At 29.0% G+C, this 21,633-nt stretch overlaps 1 protein-coding gene across 1 annotated transcript; it reads left to right on the top strand.

The window, feature by feature from the left end:
• Positions 1-9,102: 9,102 nt before the first annotated feature.
• LOC129294399 (uncharacterized protein At4g15970-like) lies at positions 9,103-15,282 on the top strand. Its single transcript, XM_054932777.1, has 6 exons — positions 9,103-9,106; positions 9,163-9,356; positions 10,440-10,817; positions 13,462-13,943; positions 14,679-14,787; positions 14,952-15,282. The coding sequence occupies exons 1-5, from the start codon at positions 9,103-9,105 to the stop codon at positions 14,761-14,763; spliced, it is 1,143 nt and encodes a 380-aa protein (XP_054788752.1). The 3' UTR covers positions 14,764-14,787; positions 14,952-15,282.
• Positions 15,283-21,633: the final 6,351 nt, after the last annotated feature.

Here is a 21,633-nt window from a genome sequence, read left to right as displayed (position 1 = left end):
GTTTAATGAGATAAATTTTATATTATAAATTGAGAAGCTATATGACATGACTGACTCGATTTTATTTTAATAAAAAAGTGGTGCAGTGATCTCCAAATATCATGGCTTCATAGGCTCTGGTTATGACAAAATAATTATAATTATTAAATCATAGATACATTTTAAGGATTCCGTTAAATTATTTCTATATCAAACAAAAATAAAACAATCTAAGTTATTAATTATTGAATAAATTAAAAATTTATTTATTTTTCTAATAATATGTTCTGAATTGAATAATTATTTTTTTCATAATTTTTATACATACGAATTGAAAAGAAATTTATGAATTTAAACTTATATAATTAAAATAATACTCCTTCTTTTGGTAGTGTAGTTTTATTTCTATTTGTAAGAAACATTTAGTTTTTTGTCTAAAATATTTATTATAATTTTTCAATTATGCTCTTATAAAGAGGAGAGATAATAAATGAGTCAACTTGATCAATCTTCTTAAGAAAGAGTATTACTTGAAAAAATGAGAAGATTTATATACTTAATTTTATACACTTAATATATTTTTATCTAATCAAAATCATGATATGTAGATTTTAATGTATTAATAATATTAATAACAACAATGTATTATATAATAAATAATCTATATAAGATGTATATATATATTGATTTAAGGTAATTTCTTTATCCCAAATTATAAGATACATTCAGACAAAATTTTTATATACTATAAACCTTATTAAATATATTTAACAACCATATCTTTTTAAAATAAAAATATGAACTCCTAAAAATACCCATAATTTAATATATTAAAAAGAAAAGAGATAAAAATTAATTATAGAGAGAGAAAAGGTAATATTGAAATTGGGTGCAGTTAATAAAATCTTGATCTACTTAAAGTGTCTTATATTTTAAGACAAAATTTTTTTTTAAAAGTGCTTTATAATTTGGGACGAATGAAGTGTTGTTTCCACTAAAATTAGGATATGTGAATTTTCTTATGCATCACTTAATTTCCATATCAACAACTTTTCGATATTAATATTTTCAACTTATTTTTAAATTAAATTTAATACATTTAGTTGAGAAAGGTATGTTTAGTTTTCCTCTCTCCAAATTCATACATCACATAACCACAAAAATTAAACAATACTCACTTCATTTTTATATATAAGATATTTTTTTTTAACTAAATCACATAAGTCAATAAAGTTGATTATCTAATTAAAAGCATAGCAGCATTTTAATTTTACCCTTAATTATTATAAATAAAAAATATTTTTTTAAAATAAATTAATAAGAGTATTTATTTATATTTTTTAAATTTAATAAGGGTATATTCATTAAAAAATATATCAACAACATCTTATATTTAAAAATAAAAAATTTAAAAAAATTTATATATAAAGACGTAGGGAGTATATCATACATGTCCACTTTTACTTGAATAATATTATGACATTTTTGACAAAAAATAAAAATATTATAAATTAAAACTTTAATGGCCAACTCAAACCCCCCTAATCGATCTCATTTTCTTATTATAATTTTCATTAATATGTCATCATGTTGTGTTGTCATTTATATAAAAATTAACAACTATTGAGCTGTCACTAATCTGATTTAAAACAACTTTTTTGGCCTAACATCTTCAGAACAACGCGCTGTTCGACTATGATTAAAATATATATCATCTGGTGTTATAGCGAGTTCTTAAAGCACCTAATTTTATGAGGTATCATATGTTGACACTCAGAAAACTTGTGATGATTAAACTTGAAAAGCTTTCCATTATATATTTTGATTAAAATAATAAGAAGGTTAAATTATCATGATCAATAGAGTCCACAGTTTTTGCTCATACCTGTACACGGAATTAATGAATAATTAAGTAAATTAAATGATGATTATGAATAATCACCTTATTCCAACACTTTACATTTTTCATTTAAAGGAAAACACTAATTTTTTATTAATACATTTTGCTCAGGTTTTTCTTATCATTTAAAAGTCAAGATCGGCATTTTTATTTTCATATGATGTAGGTTTTTTTTTGTTTCTTAAAAAATTCCATGCCGACATCAAATTAGACATGTAAATATAAAATTAATAGTGTTAATTGATATGTTAGTATTGTTAATACTATTTGTGTTATGTCAACGTGCCACTGAAAATATAGTGACTAACATTGCATATGGAGGATAATAGGGACCTGGAACACTGAAAACAAAGTATAAGGACCAAAAGTAGTATTTTCTCTTCATTGAAAAAATACTATTTTTTTTATATCCCTATATATGAGTTTCAAATAGAAATTAAGGATTCAACTACAGTCGATAATTTGGACCAGCTCAAACTTGTCCAAAAAAAGTTAGAACCAAGTTTAATTATATGGACTTTTTTAAAATGATATGATACTTTAAAGCCGATTCAAATAAACTCGACTATTGATAATTTTGGTCAAGCCTGATTGGCCAGCTTAAACCCAATCGAAAAAGTTAGGGCCATACTTAACTATATGAGTTTTTTTTAAAGGTATGATGCTTTGAGTCCAATTTAAATAAGTTCAGTTCGAATAAGCTCGACCTGCTCAAATTACTAGCTTTAGATTCAATCCCTATATATATATATATATATATATTATTCATATCTATGGGTTGATCAATGTTATATATTCACCTTAATTTTAGCCTAATTAAACATTAATATAAAATTGACTTGAACCATATTTTTTCAATGGAGTAATTAAGAGATGAAAACATCTAATGTGGTAAATGGTAGACTAGTCAAAATTTTAAATTATACTTCGTTCAAAAAAAAGTTAGGAACATGTGACCAATTCTTGTGCCACAAGTCTCCCCAATTTCCGGTTTATAATTTTCAAGGATTTTATTTTCCAGTCAATTTTGAATTGGTATTTTTATACCTTTTTGGTATATTTAATGATTTTGTATACCAATCATTTTTTGAAAGTTATATCTATTGAATCTCAACCAATTCATGTAATCATCAAACTAGTCAATACCATTTCGCATTAAAATATTTCAACAGTAATTTTTTACACACAAAACTACTTTAGTTTTTATTTATTATAAAAAAATTAATCTGTTAGTCTTTATAGTTTTTTTTTTTAATTTTGAATTGGTTCTTTGCTGTTTATTTTGTTTTTAATTAAGTTCTTATATTTTATATTGTCCCTCTATCAATATATATTTTTACATTTTTGATTTATCATGTTTAAAACAGGAAATGCTTACATTTAACTTTAATTATTATGTTTAAGACATAAAAAAAGGGTGTAAGGATCCATTTAATTAATTTTTTTGTTTTTATATTAATTATTTTAATTAGGTTTTGGATCTTGATTTTTTTTTGAATGAAAACTGAGAATTATATTAATCTAAACACCCAAAAGGGCAGCAGACCTTGAATTTCATAATGCTATAACGATCGGGTTCTTCAAGCACGTTGTTGTTTGGTTGCCTATACAATGCGATTTTTTTTTGTTATATTATAATATGATTAATTGAAGGAAAAATGAGAAAAATCTCCTAAAATATTTAATGACAATTTAGTTCCACAAAATGATAATTCTTCTCAAATCGCTTGTGACCTTTCCAGTATCAATGTCTTTTGTAAAATAGTTATAATGTAAAATAATTATAATATACCCAAGTTTGTAAATATCATAAAGTCAAAGTATTTAAATAGTAGTAACTATTTTGATTTAAATAATATTTTTTTTTCTAACAATGATAACAACAGGATAAGTAATTACACCTTTTCCTCTATAAAATTTTTAATTACTAAAATTTAAATATTGTAAATATTAGTGAATAATTTGATTTAAATAATTATTATTTTTCTTCTGACAATAACTAGAATAGAATAGCAAATGAAAATTTCACTTTGCAAATTTTTTAATTACTAGTCCATTTCTTTTTTTGTTTTCATTTTAAATTAGGAGATTATAGTTATTTTACCAAAAACACTAATGTTAGAAAGCTTCTTAGGAATTTGAGAAGAATTATTATATTTCATGAGACCTCATTGTTATTTGCATATTTCATGAATATTTTTCTATCATTTTCCTTTAATTGAATAGGAAAGACATCATTAAACTTGAAAAGGCTCGCTTCTATATAGGTTGACCATACAAGTAAATGAAATTAACCAGTAATTGAGTTAATTAAATAATTAAAGACTAAGCACATGATTATGCACATTATTCCAACTCTTCACTTCGAAGTTTCATTTATTAATTGAATAACTAATTCTTAATTTGATTTTTCAACTGATATATATTAATATCTCCAGATTTATCAGTTTTTTTTTATAAGTTCTACAATTATCTATTTCAAGTCAACTGGTTTATCATGTTACTCTAAATTATTTTCAAGTTCTAACATGTTTTTATCACTTACCAAAATCAAGAAAAGTTTTAAAACTTGTTTACTCTCTTTAAAAATTTAATAAGTTTTTAATTTTATTTTTATTAAATGTACATATTTTAATAATTTTTTATCTCACCAACATTTAATGAGATGTAAATGGAAAAAAAAAATTGTGATAAAAAAGTTAAATGGGATATGCCTTATAAATAAGGGTAAAAAAAAAAATTGATCCCATTCTACCTTATTAAAGATAACATCGTAGGAGTAAATAATTAGTATCTCCCAAGAGTTCTATGTACTAGGACGAGTTTTTCTAAGTAATCATCATTAATATAAAATTATGCGGCTGCCCGGAAAAAATATCTGTCCAAAAAAATAATATAAAATTAAGCCACCGGTTTTTGAACGGCGTAGGAGATTAAAAAAAAAATTAACTAATTTAATATGTAAATGGTATGCCAGTCAAAAATTTCCTTTCTTAGAAAAATGTTACACAAAGTCTTATTCATACTCCTTCCGTTCCTAATTATCTCACACTTTTCAAGAAAAAAATGTGTAACAGTTAATTAAAGTATTGAGGCTAATTACTCCATCCATTTCAAATTATAATACGAAAGATTTAACATTTTAAAATATAAAATATTTTAATAAAAATAATATTTTATTAATGATACTTTTTTAATATTATCCTTCATATATATCTCTCTCTTCAATATTTTTTTATCAGTATTAAATGAAGGACATTTTTAAAAGTTTATATTTTTATCTTGAAAAAGTAAGGTTGTAAAATGTATTTAATAAGCTTTATTAATATGTAAAATTTTGTCTAAAAGTATCTTATAATTTGAGATGGACGGAATGCTATATTGTTATTCTTTTTGATCCACCATTTTTAAATTTTATTTATAAATTTCTTTCAACATTAGAAATGAGAATAATTTTTAAATTTAACTCTTTCTAAAAATTTAATAAATTTTTAAATTTTTATTATATATATATATACACTAATAATGTAATTTCTCTCTTCAGTATTTAATAATATTGATAAAAATCAAATCCCATGTCTTATAAATAATCTTAAACAATTTTTTTCTTGTTAGATAAACTTTCTACTGTCAATTCTTAGGTGGTTTTGCTATATTCTTTTTTTAATCTATTTAAGATTTTTTTTAGCATCCCAACTATTTTATTTGAGGGTATACTGAATCTGGGTTAATTTAAATCAAGTTAGATTATAACATATGGGTATAAAACTCGAACTTAAAGGAAAATAAATATCAAATCAAACTAATTGGGTCAACATGGAATTGTAATTTTTCTTTTTTGGCCAAACCAACATGGATTAGTATCTCACACGCACCATTTTATGAAATTCGATCGTTATGTTCTTTATTGTCAGCTGGATTCCAATAGAAACCTGACGTAATAAAACGAACAAAAAAAAAAACAAAGAAAAAGGAAACTAACTATTTGGGTAGACGCACTCAACGCTGGCTATTGGTCAAAATTGCATCAACATATTCAACATTTCCTTTGCCTGCCCCTTAATTAATGCCTCTAATATTTTGTTGCTCTATAATGCCCTTAATGCTAACTTAACCAGCAAGCTTATTAAGAAATTAGAGTTACTCTCCTTCTTATTATATAATATTTTTAACTATTTTATTGAAATAAAAAAATAACAGTTAACTCATTAAATATATTTTAATATGAAAAATTTTAAATTTATCCCTATTAAAATAAAACAAGACAAATACAAAATATATGATGGGTCATAAAAATAAATTTACAATATGGGTAAAACTGAAAAATGATAATAAATAACCTTTAATGTACCTTATATTAAAGATTGAAAAATCTTTTTAAAAAGTGCCGCATAATAAAGATAGGAAAAAATATATATTAAAAATTTTTAAAAAATAGATAACATTTTAATTTTGTCATTCTTTATAAAATAACCATAATAAATTATTTTGTTGGTAATTCAAATCATAATAAATAAATAGGGATAAATTTAAAAAATAAAATTAATTACTCTAACTTTTCCTTTAAAGTTTGCTTCTTCGATTACTCTGTCTACTATATATTTTCACATTATATGTTTGAATTTATAAACATAACAAAACACTTATATTTAATTAAATGATCGAGTATTTAAATAGAAGCTTCGGACCTTCATTTTTTTTATGTGCAAAAGTAAAACGCAGCTGGCGGCTATCACCATCATTTTTTTTTTGAAGGAGGAATATTCTAATATACTACTCAAAGTTTAACAACCAATAAAATAAGGGCGTGGTTGGAAAATGATCTTTTAGCTAGCATAAGCCTACAAGATAAGGATTGTCATCATGTGGTACGGGACAAACCATGGGTTCAATTATGCCATATAAAGAGGCCTTTCCATTATTAATTATTAAAATAAAAAAGATGGTATAAAAAATTCTCCTTTTATTAAAAAATATAAAATATTTTTAATTAAATTTACTCCAATAAAATAATTACTTAATTTAAATTAATTTTTTTATATTTATCTTTATTAAATACCTTACAATAAATATAAATCATTCATCGATATAGACACTTTAAAAAAAAGAGATAATAATTATATTTTAAAAGATTAAAAATACTTTACATTTTTTAATATCAAACTCCAAAAAATGCTTCATATTTTTAAACAGAGGGAGTATATATTTATGGATTTCATATTTTTATTTTAATATTTTCCAATTTTAAAATTATATTGAACAACTTAAGAATAAAAAATCAATTTAAAATAATGAATGACAATTTTTTTCACATAATTTTAATTTTGTTAGTGTTTGAACTTTGAATCACAATCAAGTCTGTTATTAGTCAAATCAACTGCTATTAATTTTTAATCAATAATTTTATAGAGTAATTTAAATTTACAAGTTATATATAGTCTTATTTATAAATTATTTTTAATAAATTTTATTTAAACTAAAGAAAATTTTAAAATTTATCAATTCTTTTTAAAAATTTAATAAGTTTTAATTTTACTCTTAGTAAATATATCAATTCGATTCTTAATATAAGATGAAGTTAACTAACTTTTTTCTTATTAAAAATTTTGGTTATAAATTTTAAATTATAAAAAAATGTTACTTTCAAATTTTACTCTTTTTACAATCAAAATAATTTGTTATTTAGGAATTCAAATAGAAATAAATAAATCAGGTATAAAATTAGAAAAATATTAATTATTCTAACCTTGTATTATTTTAAAGACTAATTAAAAATGACCCTTATTTAATGTATTCTTATTTGTGAAACATTAAATGGAGAGAAAAATATAATAGGGAGGAAAAAGTAATATTGGAACAAATTTAATTAATGAAACCCAATTTTTGTTAATGTGCTTTGCACTTTGGAATATGGAATCACCTCCCAAAATGTTTTATAAATTGAGGTGGATGGAGTACTTTCTCTCACTAACATTTAATAAAGGATAAGAGAATTTTTTTAATATAAAAAGTCAATAATATATCTTATAAATAAGATAAAAAAATCATTCCCTTTCTACTTTATAAATAAGTAAATAACACATGATGAGAAGTTGTGAATTTTTTTTTTTCAAATTATACTTTAAAATTCAAGATGATGTAAATTAATTAAAGGTTTGTAAAATAATAATATGATGGGCGTGTTTTGGGTGCTCGTGCCATATGAATGGAGAATTTAGAACAAAACCAAGTTGCGAGAATTATATTGGGACAAGATAATAGTTGGGAAGCAAGAATCTTCCACATTTCGTTCCACTCACATCAACTTCACTTGCATTATTACTTCCTCAGACGAGGCCCACATCTTAGAAATACTATAGTATTATTTTTTTATTTATATTTCCGCAAAACCGGAAATAATTTTAAGAAAAATTCAATAAATGTAACCTATGAGTAATTCCTGACTTGGTAAATCATCACTTTATAGTTATTGTCAGTTTCTTAATTCAAGATGCCAAGTAAAAATGATGTATGCTAGACGTTCTCTTTATAAAAAAATCAAGGGAGGCACCAATGAGAAGAGTGAATATATAACTTTGAGTTCGATTAAGAGAGGTAGAGGAAGCCTAAGAAACTTTTGAAATTATTGAACGCAATTTCTTAATTAATAATATTCCTAAAAGTTTGATAAATGATAGAGCACAATGGCTTCTTGCAATCTATGTAGCCGACCCTATTAATGGGATAAAGGTTTGTTATTGTTGTGGTTGTTGTAGACGTTCTCTTTAATTTTGATAAATTGAATGAAGTTACGCAGCAAGCGCATAGATAAAAGTATATTTTTTCTACAGCGGAAATACACATATAAAAGTATTTTTATGATTATTTATGACACAAGTTGAGCTCGTAAGTGCTGGATATCCCATTAAAATAATTTTATTATTAGAAATAGAATTATTTTACTCTCTCAATCCCCTTTTGACCATTATTGGCATTTTGTCTTTAAACCCCTCCCCGCCATCTCTGAACCAGGCATACCATATAACAACATTACTTATGAGATCGAAATTCAACTATTCAACATATATCATCTCTCTCTCTCTCTCTCTCTCTCTATATATATATATAGACAACACATCCTTCGATCTTCCTTCCTCTTCATCATATGCAACTTGGCTTCCATTTTTCTGCACAGTTGGCCGTCGTCGTATAACCTGTGAGGTGAGCTTAGTTTGAGTGTATGCATGGGTGAGTATACAGGTGAAGCACATGGACGTGCCGGCGGCGAAGAAGATGATGACCAGAAGCTCTCCTACCGGAATCATCCTTGGCCGGAGGGGCCAGTAAGAGGTGGAAGTGGGGAGATTCCTGGAGCGCCGTCGTGGTTGGAAGGCGGTCGCTGATCACTACGGTGCTGGTGGGACTGTCTGTCTTGGGGGTGTTTCTGCTCAACTCTTCTTCTCCTGCAGATTTCCTCTCCATCTCACAATTACCCAAGGTGACTCTCTCTCCCCGGGAATTCTGGGATTCCTTGTGCATGTTCATGTGATTTAATAAAGGATTTGAATTCCGGGTTTTGGCGTACGTCAATTAAGTAACAGAACCGAAAGAGATTAAAGAGCTAGCAAGAGTAGTGAGATTGAAGTTTGTTGGTTATAGATTGCCTGATGATGAGAAATAAAGAAAAGAAATCTGAATTAGAGAGCGAGAGTGAGGGATTTGAGGCGTTTGTACTCTCTAACGTCCAAAATCTTAGTTTCAACAAAATTTCATCTAATTCTCTCAAAGCTGAGATTTTGAACATTAGAAATAGCAGGATAGCCACCTGAAATCCGAGCGACGAGTAACAGTGGAGGCAACTTGTGGCGTGGCGTGGGGTCGTTGAAAGACGTGTGAGAGAGACAGAGAGAGAGAGATATCTATATATATATATATATATAAAGAGAAGGAATAAAGAGATGAAACGGTTTGACGCGTCATGACGCTGATTCTACGGCCTTTTGCAAGCCTTCTTGTTCTTCTTCTCCCTCCCTCCTTTGCACTTTCATTAACTCGCTTTGTCATCTACCACTGCCATTGTACAAAATTCCCGGAACCCGCTGGAACTGGTAAACCAGTACTTTGACCAGCTTAATTTTTATTTATAATTGGTTTGATTACGGTTAGATTAAATTTTGACTATCAACTCTTAAAACTAGTATTTTAACCAGTTCAATGGTTAACCCAGTTTTAATACCTTCACCACTGCATTAATTATTCATGTCTCCTTGTTCTTATTCTCTCTCTCCCTCTCCCTGTAAACTTTAACAGCGCAAATCGCCTGTTGTTACATGATGATGAGCACTTTCGCATGCCCTCCTTTTTTAAAATACTACACATACATTAATATTATGCATGAATGTCAACTTCACCATAATTTCAGATATTTTCCTGTAATTAAGAATCATCCCCACACACCCCTGTTTGTGTGTATACTTAATTCTTATTCCGAATCTCTTCCACATGCATTAAAATTATACAACTGCATTATTTCTTATTTCTTTGTTTTTTTTTTATTGACCTGCATTATTTATGATGGTAGGAGAACAATGTGACGGAGTCAAAGCTAGAGAGAATTCTGAGAGAAGCTTCTATGGAGGATAAGACAGTGATACTGGCGACCCTGAACGATGCGTGGATTGAACCCGGTTCGATATTCGACCTGTTTCTGGAGAGTTTTCGGATCGGGAACAACACACAGAAGCTGTTGAATCACCTGGTGCTCGTAACTTGGGATCATAAGGCTTATAATCGTTGCTTGGAGGTGCATCCACATTGTCATCAGATGGAGACGAAAGGTGATCAAGGAGATTATGGCGGCGATACGTTCTTCATGACCCCAAAATATCTCCACATGATGTGGCAAAGAACTGAGTTCCTTAGTTCTGTTCTTCAGACTGGTTACAGCTTCGTCTTCACGGTACGTTTTCTTTCCCACGAAAAAAATAATGTTGTCTGAATCTAGCCATCGAGTTTATTATTATTTGCTATTTGGACAGATTTTCAGTTTTCTAGCGAAAATAAACGTAAAATAATTAGTCAACGTGATTCATTATTAAAGTTTTGAAAGTTGTACCAGCCATTGAATTAAATAAGGTATTGATGTAAAGTTCAATGATTTGATCGGGGTAGAATTGTAGTTAAACCAGTTATAATTAAATTAATATATTTTTAATTTTATAAGATAAAAAATTATACAAAAATATAGAAAATCGATTATAATGGAATGTGGTTAATAAATTAAGACTCAAATTATTTTAGAGATATAAACTTAACTCTAAGTTAATATTAAATTATTCCCTTCAAACCATAACCTAGAATGATTTTTAGAAGTGTTAATTTAAAATATAAAACTTTAAGTATTTTTTATACTTACCTTTTAAATTATGTTCTTACTTCATTTATTATTTTTTTAAAAATATGTATTATGATTTTAATTGTTATTATTAAAATATTTATATAGGATATTTAATTGATGAGGATACAATTAGAAATGCACAATTTTTTTTTTTGAGATTAAAGTTTTGCCTAACTTTTTTATAAAACTGTGGGTATTGTTATACGAAAGGAGTAGTTAACAAATTAGGTTAATTTAAAGAAAAAATTAATCTTTTAATCCTTTAATTTTTAACTCACTTATAATTCAGTCCCTTAACTATAACTCGCTGCAACTCAGTCCCTCAACTATAACTTGCTGCGACTCAATCCCTCAACTTTTGATTCACCTATAACTTTATCCTTATTTTTTATTTTTTTAAAAAATTCTTATCAAATAAGAGGAATAAAAAAATACTCATATATTATTTTTAAATATCCTCCTCTTGCTCATTGATGTAAGATATAAGCTCATATGAAAAAAATTAACAAAAGTTAAGGGACTAATTTGTAAGTGATTCAAAAGTTGAGGGATTGAGTTATAAGCGAGTCATAGTTGATGAACTAAGTCACAGCAAGTCATAATTGAGAGACTGAGTTATAAGTGACTTAAAAATTGGAGGACTAAAAGATTAATTTTCCCTACTTTAAATATATATTTTAAACATGATTTGTTTACATTTAAAAATGAACATGTACATCCAAGATGGTGCAAGAGGGTTCTTTTGGCATTGTTTAATAACAAAGAAAACAATAAAGGTAAGGATATGTGATCTTATTAAATGATACGTTATTTTATTGTTGAAGGTATTTTTAAAACCCTTACAATCAATCTTTTTGGAAAGCCACATTACGACTGAATTAAAAAGATAAAAATTAAAAAAAATTGGAGATATATAATTTGAATAACAAAGATTTAAAGCATGTTTTCATAACGAGAAAAAATATTTTAGCGATAAATAGAAAAATAAACAAAGATGTAGGAAAGAAAGAAAATGATGTTAGTACGTGTGGTGGAATAGAAGCAGTGTGCAAGTGGCGAGGATATGTGATTTTTTTCCCCACATCGACTAGGTGTAAAGAATGATGGGTGGGGGCAAATGATTTGATTACGAATAGGGACAGGACAGGAGTTTTACAAAGTTGTGGCCACGAGGTTTTGGTGTTGACATGTAGTCGCCGTTCGAAAATTCATTTCAAACTTTTTTTTTTTTTAAATTTCCTCTTTCCTTAAATTTTATGAGCCGGTTTTTGTCAAAAATGGACCATTTTTTCGATGGTTTGGCCGTGTTTGACTGGTCTAGCCGCTCTTTGATTGGTTTCTTATAATGCTGCTTTTGGTAGGCAACGGGCTAGGGATTGAGTATTGATTAAAGTATTAGTTTGATCTGATTTTTAATACATCAACAACGTAGATAACAACTCTCATATGAGTTTGGGTCTCTTTAAAGTCCATAAAGTTTTGATTTGTTGGTAGGAATTACACTTTAGAGAGAGAATATGAACCTCTAGAAGTGTGTGAACAATACTAAAATTTCTTAAGGAGAAATTGTAAACATATGATAGTGGGCGCCACCTATCATTATGTGTCTATCTTTTTGTCCTGCCCATTGGCATGAGTTCGATCAATCTCTAAAATAAAAAGATATTGAGTGCTTGGAATTTAGACATAATAATTCTTTAAATTATTAAGACTTTCTTGGTATTTCTAACATGTTATTAATGTCTTGCTTGATAATATTGGGTTGGCTTCCCTTCTTATCTTTGTAGCCTTAAAATACATTAATTAATTGAATGCATTAATGATATATCATAGGTGAATATATATCCTTGACATACTCCCTCCGTTCAAATATATAATACATTTTTTTGAGGCACAATGCAAAAATTTAAGGTATAACTAATGATATTTTTTTAAAAATACCCTTAATTAGGAGGTGGGATTAATAATGTTTTCTAATATTGGCAAAACAAAATGATATTTTCTAATGAAAACAATTACTTATTAAATAGAAGTAAATATAAAAAGAATATAAAATTTTAAAGATAATTAACTGATTCATAAATGTGTAATTCAATTAAAAATATCTTATAATATTAAATGGAGGATACATTGATCCATCAATTCGAAATCTTTTTATGTATACTGAACTTATCTTTAGTTAATTCATAAACTACTTCCCATGCAGGACTTAGATATAATGTGGCTTCGAGACCCATTTGAGAGGTTTTTCAAAGACGTAGACTTTCAAATTGCTTGTGATCACTTTAATGGAAACTCTACAAACGTAAAAAATTGGCCAAATGGAGGGTTCTTGTACGTAAGATCAAATCCTAAGACTATAGATTTCTATAAGTTGTGGATTGAGTCAAGAACAATTGACCCAAAACTAAATGAACAAGATGTGCTTAACAAGATCAAGACTCACCCCTTTGTGTCTCAAAGGAAGATGACGATTAGGTTCCTTGACACAGCTTATTTTGGAGGGTTTTGTCAAGTAAGTAGGGATTTCAACAAAGTTTGTACCATGCATGCCAATTGTTGTGTGGGTTTGGACAACAAGATCTTTGATCTTAAGATTTTGCTTCAAGACTGGCGACGCTACATGGCTTTGAATCTAGATCAGAAATTACATTTACACCCTTCTTGGAGGGTTCCAAACCGGTGCAGGTAATAATTAGCTTGTTTGAATCTATTTTTTATTCTTATGTTCTTAAAATAATTCCATAGAGTAGTTTATATATATATATATATATATAGAATAAAAAAAATTTGTTTGAATTAAAATTGGTGAAGTAGGGGATAAAAAATGGTTTGCTTTATCAACATAATTACCACTAATGGAAACATGGTGTTCTTCACAATTCTTTGATTTTGTAGAATAAAAGGTAATACAGAATAAAAAAAATGTTTTGGTTTTTTGTTTTTTCCAGAACAAATTTTATTTTATTTTTCACACCAAAAATATTGTCAAACGTAATAGGCCCAATGTCTCCATTGGATTTTAGATTTTTTTTTTTTAGAAATTAAACGTTTCTCTTTAGATCCATGGACCATTAAGTGACCTTAGTTGTGAGGCCCACTTTAATTTCCCTATAAAGTATTTTTTTTATTTTTTCCCTGGCCTAATTCTATAGTGACCTTAAGAGAATCTATAAATAAAAATGGTCCTTGCTTGTCTGGGAATTTTTCTCAATTTTAGAAGAGTCAAATATAAAATATTTGGAGGCGAATTCTCTCAATGTTAACGTGCAATCATGATTAATGTGCAATAAGTTTGTTTTATTTTGGGAGGCGAATTCTCTCAATGTTAATTCATTATAAATATAGCCTCCAAAATGTTCCTCTATTTTTGACATCACTTTTTTTTTCCTTTTATTTTGCAAATTATTGATATGTATGAAGAACGTCATTCAAACGAGCCGCACAAAAGAGGAATAAAGAGAACAATGAGAAATCGCCGCCATCGAAGACGTACAAACATAATTGAAGAAGCTTATAATTGGATAAAGAGGTTTGTTTTAACTGGTGAAATCAAAATTTACATTTACACACCATTTTATATATTATATTTAACATGCCGGTCTTTAGACATGTTAGAGTTGTTTTAATTAATTATTAATTAAGTTGGTTCGTTGAAAGCCTACTAACACATGCACCATTAATTGGTTTTTGTAGAGTGATTGAAGCCTATTTATCAGAGTTTATGATCGTGGCAAGCCAATTGCTAGTCAAGTTCATATTGAAAATGAAGGAATATAGAAAAGCAAATGTTAATTATACATTCAAGTTCTTGAGACAAAGTTGAAGCAACCTATGAATTTCAATACTCATAGTTAACATGTAGTCCTAAAATTTTAATTCTTTTATATCTTTTTTTAATCTTTATTGTTGTATAGTTATAAGTGCTTCTTCTTTCTTTCTTTCTTTCTTTTTTAATTTGAAAAAAAAGCACAAAGTTGTAAGATGATGAATCTTCCATTATATGATCAATGATGTTTAAGCATTATTCTGCACTGCATATTTCTTTTTTCCTGATCTTTCATTTTGTCCTTGATCCCCCGCCAATCATAAGACTGTCAATTAAAAAAATAAAATAAGGACAGTTGTATCAAAATAGTAAAACAAATTAAAAATGCCACTTTAAATTTTTTAGCAGTGTCATCTCCCGTTCTGAACTTGCCAAAATGATTTTTTGGGCCCTATTTTTTATTTTTTTTCAAGTCTTAATAGTGTTCGATGCTTTCAAATGGCTTTGAACTCTGATATTTGTGGATTTCTTTTCTTGATTGGTTTTTAAGTGTATTTATTTAAACTTGGGATCCTGATTTTTAAAAGTTTTAGATTTTATAAACTTACTTTCAAATTAAGTCTATTCCTTTTCTATTATTTTTATGCTTTTTAAACCAAGATTAATATTTTTTACCATGGTAAGGATTACTTGACATCTTTAATTTTAATTATCATGATAGAGTTGCATTAGAGTGTGGTAAAATAAGGAAACATTATAATTTAAAATGATCAAAATATTCTTAATAAATGGCAGAAAAGTTAGTGAAAATTTTTCATAGAGTAAAATAAATTGGCCTCCATTCTAGTTTACTTTAATAACATATCCCTTCTTCTATGTTTTTATAACATACACAAATACCCTTAAAATGAATATTTTCAAAACAAACAGTCATTTTATTTTTAAAATTTTATTTTCATCCATTTAATCGTTTAGTTGGCTATTAAGTATATATATATATATATATATATATATAAAGACTAAAATACCATCTTTCAATATAGATTTTATCTAAAAATCATTGAACATATCCAAAAAATAAATTAATGTATATATTTTGAACTTTTTAATTCATATCTTAAACTTTTTAGTTTTGTAAACTTATTTATTTAATAATTTTAAAAAATATAAATAACATAAGTCGTCTAAAATAATATTTCAATATATTGAAATTTTTGTTGGAAGAGATGCACACATTTAATGCTCAATCATACATTGAATGAGATTATCTTTAATGAAAAAATACATGTGAATAGTTAAAAAATGATACTTTGGATATTAGAAAAAGATCCAGAAGGCCATAATTACCTTGTGGAAGAAGATTTTCCCTTGGCGATAGGGAAGAAGTAGAAAGGAAGAACCCTGTCCTATCATCGTAATCATGCAAAATGTTACTACTAGTAGTCGTATTTACCCAAAAAGATAAACCAGATAAATATGTTACTGTAATCATCATAAGAACTACTGGTAAATCAAGCCATAGAGGAATAGACTGCTAAGTCCAGTGTGGCACCGGCCCAGGCCCATTAGAAGGCCCAGAATGTAGACCAAAGTCTGGTTTATAAACCCCACCCACGTAAATACAGAGGACCCTAAATAATTGTAGACGCATACCTCCGTGTAACACGATGGTGAAAAGACTTCGACCCAAAGAAGGAACAAATTTCAACGATTGCAGTGTGGGTGGAACTCCTGATATCAACATGTTCTATTTTCAGATGATTATGCATTTACGTGTATCAATAAATTTCGTGTTCAATATTTAATTTTGGACTTATTTTTAAATTAAATTTTATACAATTGGTTGAGAAATGTATGTTTAGTTTTCCTCTCTCCACATTCGTACATCACCTATTCACTTAGATAAACAATATATCATACATGTACACTTTTACTTGAATAATATTATAACGTTTTTGACACAAAAATAAGAAATATTATAAATTAAAACTTCACATGGAAAATTTAAACCCCCCTAATTGATCTCATTTTCTTATTATAGTTTTCAATAATATGTCATGATGTTGTGTTTTCATTTCTATACAAATTAATAATTATTAAGCCATGTGAATGGCTTTGCAAAGATTTGGTTATTGAAAGTTTATGACTTTTAATGCTAGGTTTTTTGTTTCTTTCACTCATCATGAAGACAATAAGGTAGCTGATCACCTAGTGGCTAGTGCTAATAAGGATGTGAACCCGATAGGGTAGGTGGAGACACCATTACTTCTTTTATCTCATATTCTAATAGTGGATGTTATGGAGGCTTCCCTTGCTTCAAACCTACCTCAAAGGATAGATTATTTGAGATCAGGAATTGGCTAAGTTGTGATCACTTGAGTTTTAGTTATTGTTTTGATGTCTTTTATTTTCTTTTGTTGTCCTGGTTTTCTTGTTATTCTTATCTTCATATGCTATTGCTCCTTCAAGTTTGAATGAAATATCCATTAGTGACAAAAAAATCATGTTCAAAACAACTTTTTTTTAGCCTAATATCTTCAGAACGACATGATATTCAAATATGATTAGAATATATATCATCGTAGCAACTTCTTAAAGCACCTAGTTTTATAGGGTATCATATTGTTTTCTATAAACAACAAAAGTACCACACGTGCTAAAGATGTTGAGTTTCAAAAGATAGCAAAAGGTCCTCGGGAAATGTTATTAGAACTGGATCGGCTATTGAACTAGTCAAGGCACCAGTTCATAGTTCAAAGGTCAAACTGGGGTTAGATCGAGGTTGGATCATTTACAATCAAATTAATATCTTTTAAATATTTATATTAAAAATTATAGTTAAATTGATAAATTAAAAAAATTGAAAATTGAAAATGTGCAAGACGAGTGTCAATGCATGTTTATGTGTATATTAGACACACATCTTGGTCAAATTTTTCAAATGTTTTCCAAAAATCAACGTAGGCTAAAAAAACAAATAAAATCCAAAAAGAGGAAAAAAGTAAATGTGATAAAAAGAAGTATAATAATTAAATTAATAAGGGAGAATTCTCATCCATCTATAAATGATAAACCTATCAACTCACACCCTATTTCCTTCTTATTATTAAATATTTCTTGCATTTTTCATCAGGGCAAAGGAAGAAAGTTGAATGTCAAGTGGAACACAGCTGGAGCTTGAAGACAGTCAAGAACATGAGCAGTTGAGCATGACAGTGAGTCTCTGAAAGTGTGATGACACTGATGAGGAATAGAGGAGTGTGATTAGATTGAGGAAGATGATTGAGGGTCGAACTTGAATAAGAAGAGGCTTAAGGTTTTGATTTAGCTGAAAGAGTTTTAGGTTTTAAATTTAGGATATATGCGTTTCCCTTTTGCATCTTGGTCTCCTAGTGTTTAAAAAAAGAGAGGCAAAAATGATGTCATTTTGTGATATTAGGGGAGGGAAGAGAGAATCATTTAGACCATTTGAATCGTTAGTTTTCCTAATTCTATTTGGTTCACCTTTAGTTTAGATGGTTTGCTGGCGGTTCTTTTACCCCCCCAATTTTGTGTCACTTTTGGACTAGTTACTTGGCTGGTTCTCGGTAAAATTGATCAAACTGGCCAATTTGGTCTGGTTCTCATAATAGTGTCCTCAGGCTCCTTTACCACAGTTTATCCAGCTTTGAAGATGCAAAGAGATTGGAATAATGAGTGCTTGATTAATAAATGTGCCAAATACAGAATTATAAAGGTTACAAAACTAAACATGATTCTATAATTGTCTGAAAATATAAAGTGAAATGCTAAAAAGCATTAATGAATGTCAAGGATTGATTATCGTTGATGTCTCTGTTTTTGTGACCTTCTTCTCTTTTTAAAAATAATTCAATTGAGACTGTTAGCCCCATAAAATCTAAAGCTTGTTATATGAGATATTAGGGATTTACTAACACAGCCCATGAGATTCATGACATGCCCCCTTAACGGTCTCATGCATGTGATCATCCCGAGCCTTGAGGGCTACATTAGGCATGACACGTCCTCCTTTCCTATTGACCGAGCTATGTTTTGTAGCTAGTTGTGTCTTTTATCTTGGTTTCTCTCATTGGGTTTTTGTTTCAACTTTATGCCCAAACAATGTCCCCACATGCGAGCGGTCAATTATCATAGGCCACGTGGCACATTTGAATTAGAATCGAGTGTCATTTCGTTCCCTTGAGCCTCTTGAGACTATAAACTTTCTTGTCCACATCTATCTTTTTTTTTTGCTACACTATGCTTTCAAACTTCTTTTCCCTTCAAGCATCTTTGCTTTGTCTTCCTCTCATTGATCTTTCTATTTCCTTTTCCTTTCCTTCAGGTTGTTTCTTTTTTGAAATAGGCCTCTTTTCCTTAAAAAGAATCTCTAACCTCTCCTAAGCTCCTCGCCTCCCTTTGATTTTAGTAAGTGTTTCCTTCCTTTGTTCTCTTTGTTCTTCTCATTCTTTAAATTTCTAAGAATTTTTCATATTTTCCTATAGTGCTCCTCCATATAGCTTTATCCTGGCTGTCGTGACTAACACCAACCATCTATTTATACCCCTAGAAGAATTAGAGCCATCAAGCCCCATAATCCTTAATCCTTGGCCACTATCTTCTATAAAGGAGTTGTTGTTAGTCTTGGAGACTGTCTCTTTCAAAGAGACTTCTTGCAAAAAGTTGCACAACTGGCCCCAATCTTTATCTTTCTAAGCTGCATGGCTAGAATGTCATCTTCCTATGTACAAGGATCATTAGAAGGAGGTGGGTTTGTATGACCTGACTCAACTATTTTAAGTCATGTTGATGCTCCTATCTAGCTTCTCGAGTCTCTCCTTTATTTTTGGTCCTAATAGTGTAATGCCTTTATTTTTGAATTATGCCTATGACTAGAATCTTATTGGACGTGTTTATGTTTTTGGGGCCTCTTATTATAATTAAGGAATATTTTTATGAAATTCCTACTAATGATATGGCCTACGCATCTTTAAGCCCTCAAGTCAAAGCGAGGGTGAAGAATTCTAGTTCGTATACTTCTCTCATTGTTGAGTATGCGAATCACCCTTCTACTTAGGCTGTCACTGATGAAGAGCACCTAGTCTTTTTATGGGTGCTACTAAGTCAGTAGATTTTTCCCTTAGTAGAGGCAAGCCTAAGACTTAGCACCTCCCTTTGATCAAATATTTCCATTGTAAGAGATAAGGAGCCTTAGGCACAATGTTTCTTTGCCTTTTGTATGATGGGATGAGGGAATATGTTGAGAAGAAGCCTTTCAAAAGTTTCCATAGGCCTATATATTTTTTAAAGTTATGGGTCATTGCTTACTTACCAGATCTTAGTGTGACCCCTTTCCTAAAAGACCATGAGAAGGAGACTCTTATACCTTGCCTCTCGCCCCCTATCCTTTACAGCAATTAGATTTCTTTGAATTCTTTTGCCAATAGAGGTAAGGACTTGGATCGCTAGCTGAACATGCTACCAATTTTTGATCACCATCTTCCTGAATTTTTCAAGTTTACCTTGGCTAAGAGGTCGAGGACTAACATACAAGATGGCATTTTTATTTCAACCACCTCCCCTAAGAAGATATGTCTACCAATGACCACCACCACTAGCAAGGTTTTTCTAGAAAACTATCATCATTAGCTATAGTGGGTTAGTTTTATCTTAGCTAATGCATTCCTTTACGGCCTAACTTTAAAGTTTAGATTGGAGACCATAGAGAAGGATGACATCTCCATGGTACCTAGCATACCTACCTTCGCTTTAATAAGTGGTAGCCTTAACATATTTTGAGGACCCATATTGGTAAGTTGTTGTAATTTTATTCTAACTATTGTAAAGCCAAGTTTGATTTTGACAAACATTTTTCCATTTTGCTAGAGCATAATTAGGCTTAATCAACTTAGCTACTTACCTCCTTAAGAGGTAACCTGGATGCCCTTGCACCCTTTGAAACCTCTATTACTAAATATCTATATATGGTGTTAGAAGCGGTTGATGAAAAAGTTACTCCCAAACACAACTACAGTTCTTAGGGCTATTTTTGACTTGATGTTTATAACTTTAACTCCTACTATTGTAACCAAGTTAAGGCACTATTGACATGGTACCTTCTTGGCTATCTTCGATGAAGAGGAGGATGATAACATGATGACCTCTAATACACAAGTTCCTTTAAGTAGTACCATGAGAGAGACCATGGAGTTAGTGGTTAAGAAGTTTTTAAAGGACCTAGGGCTGTTAGCCCTTTCTGTGGTGGAGCATATACCTATTTTTGTGGACATTAGCCTGGCTCTTGATATAGTTATTGTTCCTCTAGAGCCCATACCGATAGTCACTTTGCCCTTGCCAAGCATAGCAAGTGAAAAACATCCTTTATTACCTGATAGGACTATAAAGGTATTTGCATCAGGGGTTGATAAGTCTGTAAACAAGGGGAAAACCCCTATTGCTTCTAAAGTGAGTCCTTTATTTTTGAAGTTTAACTTTTTACAACATTGTTATGGTATTTAATTAGCTCATTGTTCATGTTTCTTAAGTCATTGATCTCAACACTAATCGGCCCTATAAATACTCTGCTAGCTCATCTTTGAGTCTTTGATA

Source organism: Prosopis cineraria, unplaced genomic scaffold, assembly GCF_029017545.1.
Source record: "Prosopis cineraria cultivar Desert tree isolate PC_DT_omini unplaced genomic scaffold, ASM2901754v1 PC1, whole genome shotgun sequence".
Taxonomy (NCBI): Eukaryota; Viridiplantae; Streptophyta; class Magnoliopsida; order Fabales; family Fabaceae; genus Prosopis; species Prosopis cineraria.
This window is presented reverse-complemented; position numbering and strand designations above follow the sequence as displayed.

Bases quoted from the DNA above. Each gene is read 5' to 3' on its own strand.
- LOC129294399 (XM_054932777.1), top strand. The intron at 9,357-10,439 runs GTGACTCTCTCT...TTATGATGGTAG, and splicing joins CCATCTCACAATTACCCAAG to GAGAACAATGTGACGGAGTC. The intron at 13,944-14,678 runs GTAATAATTAGC...ATATGTATGAAG, and splicing joins AGGGTTCCAAACCGGTGCAG to AACGTCATTCAAACGAGCCG.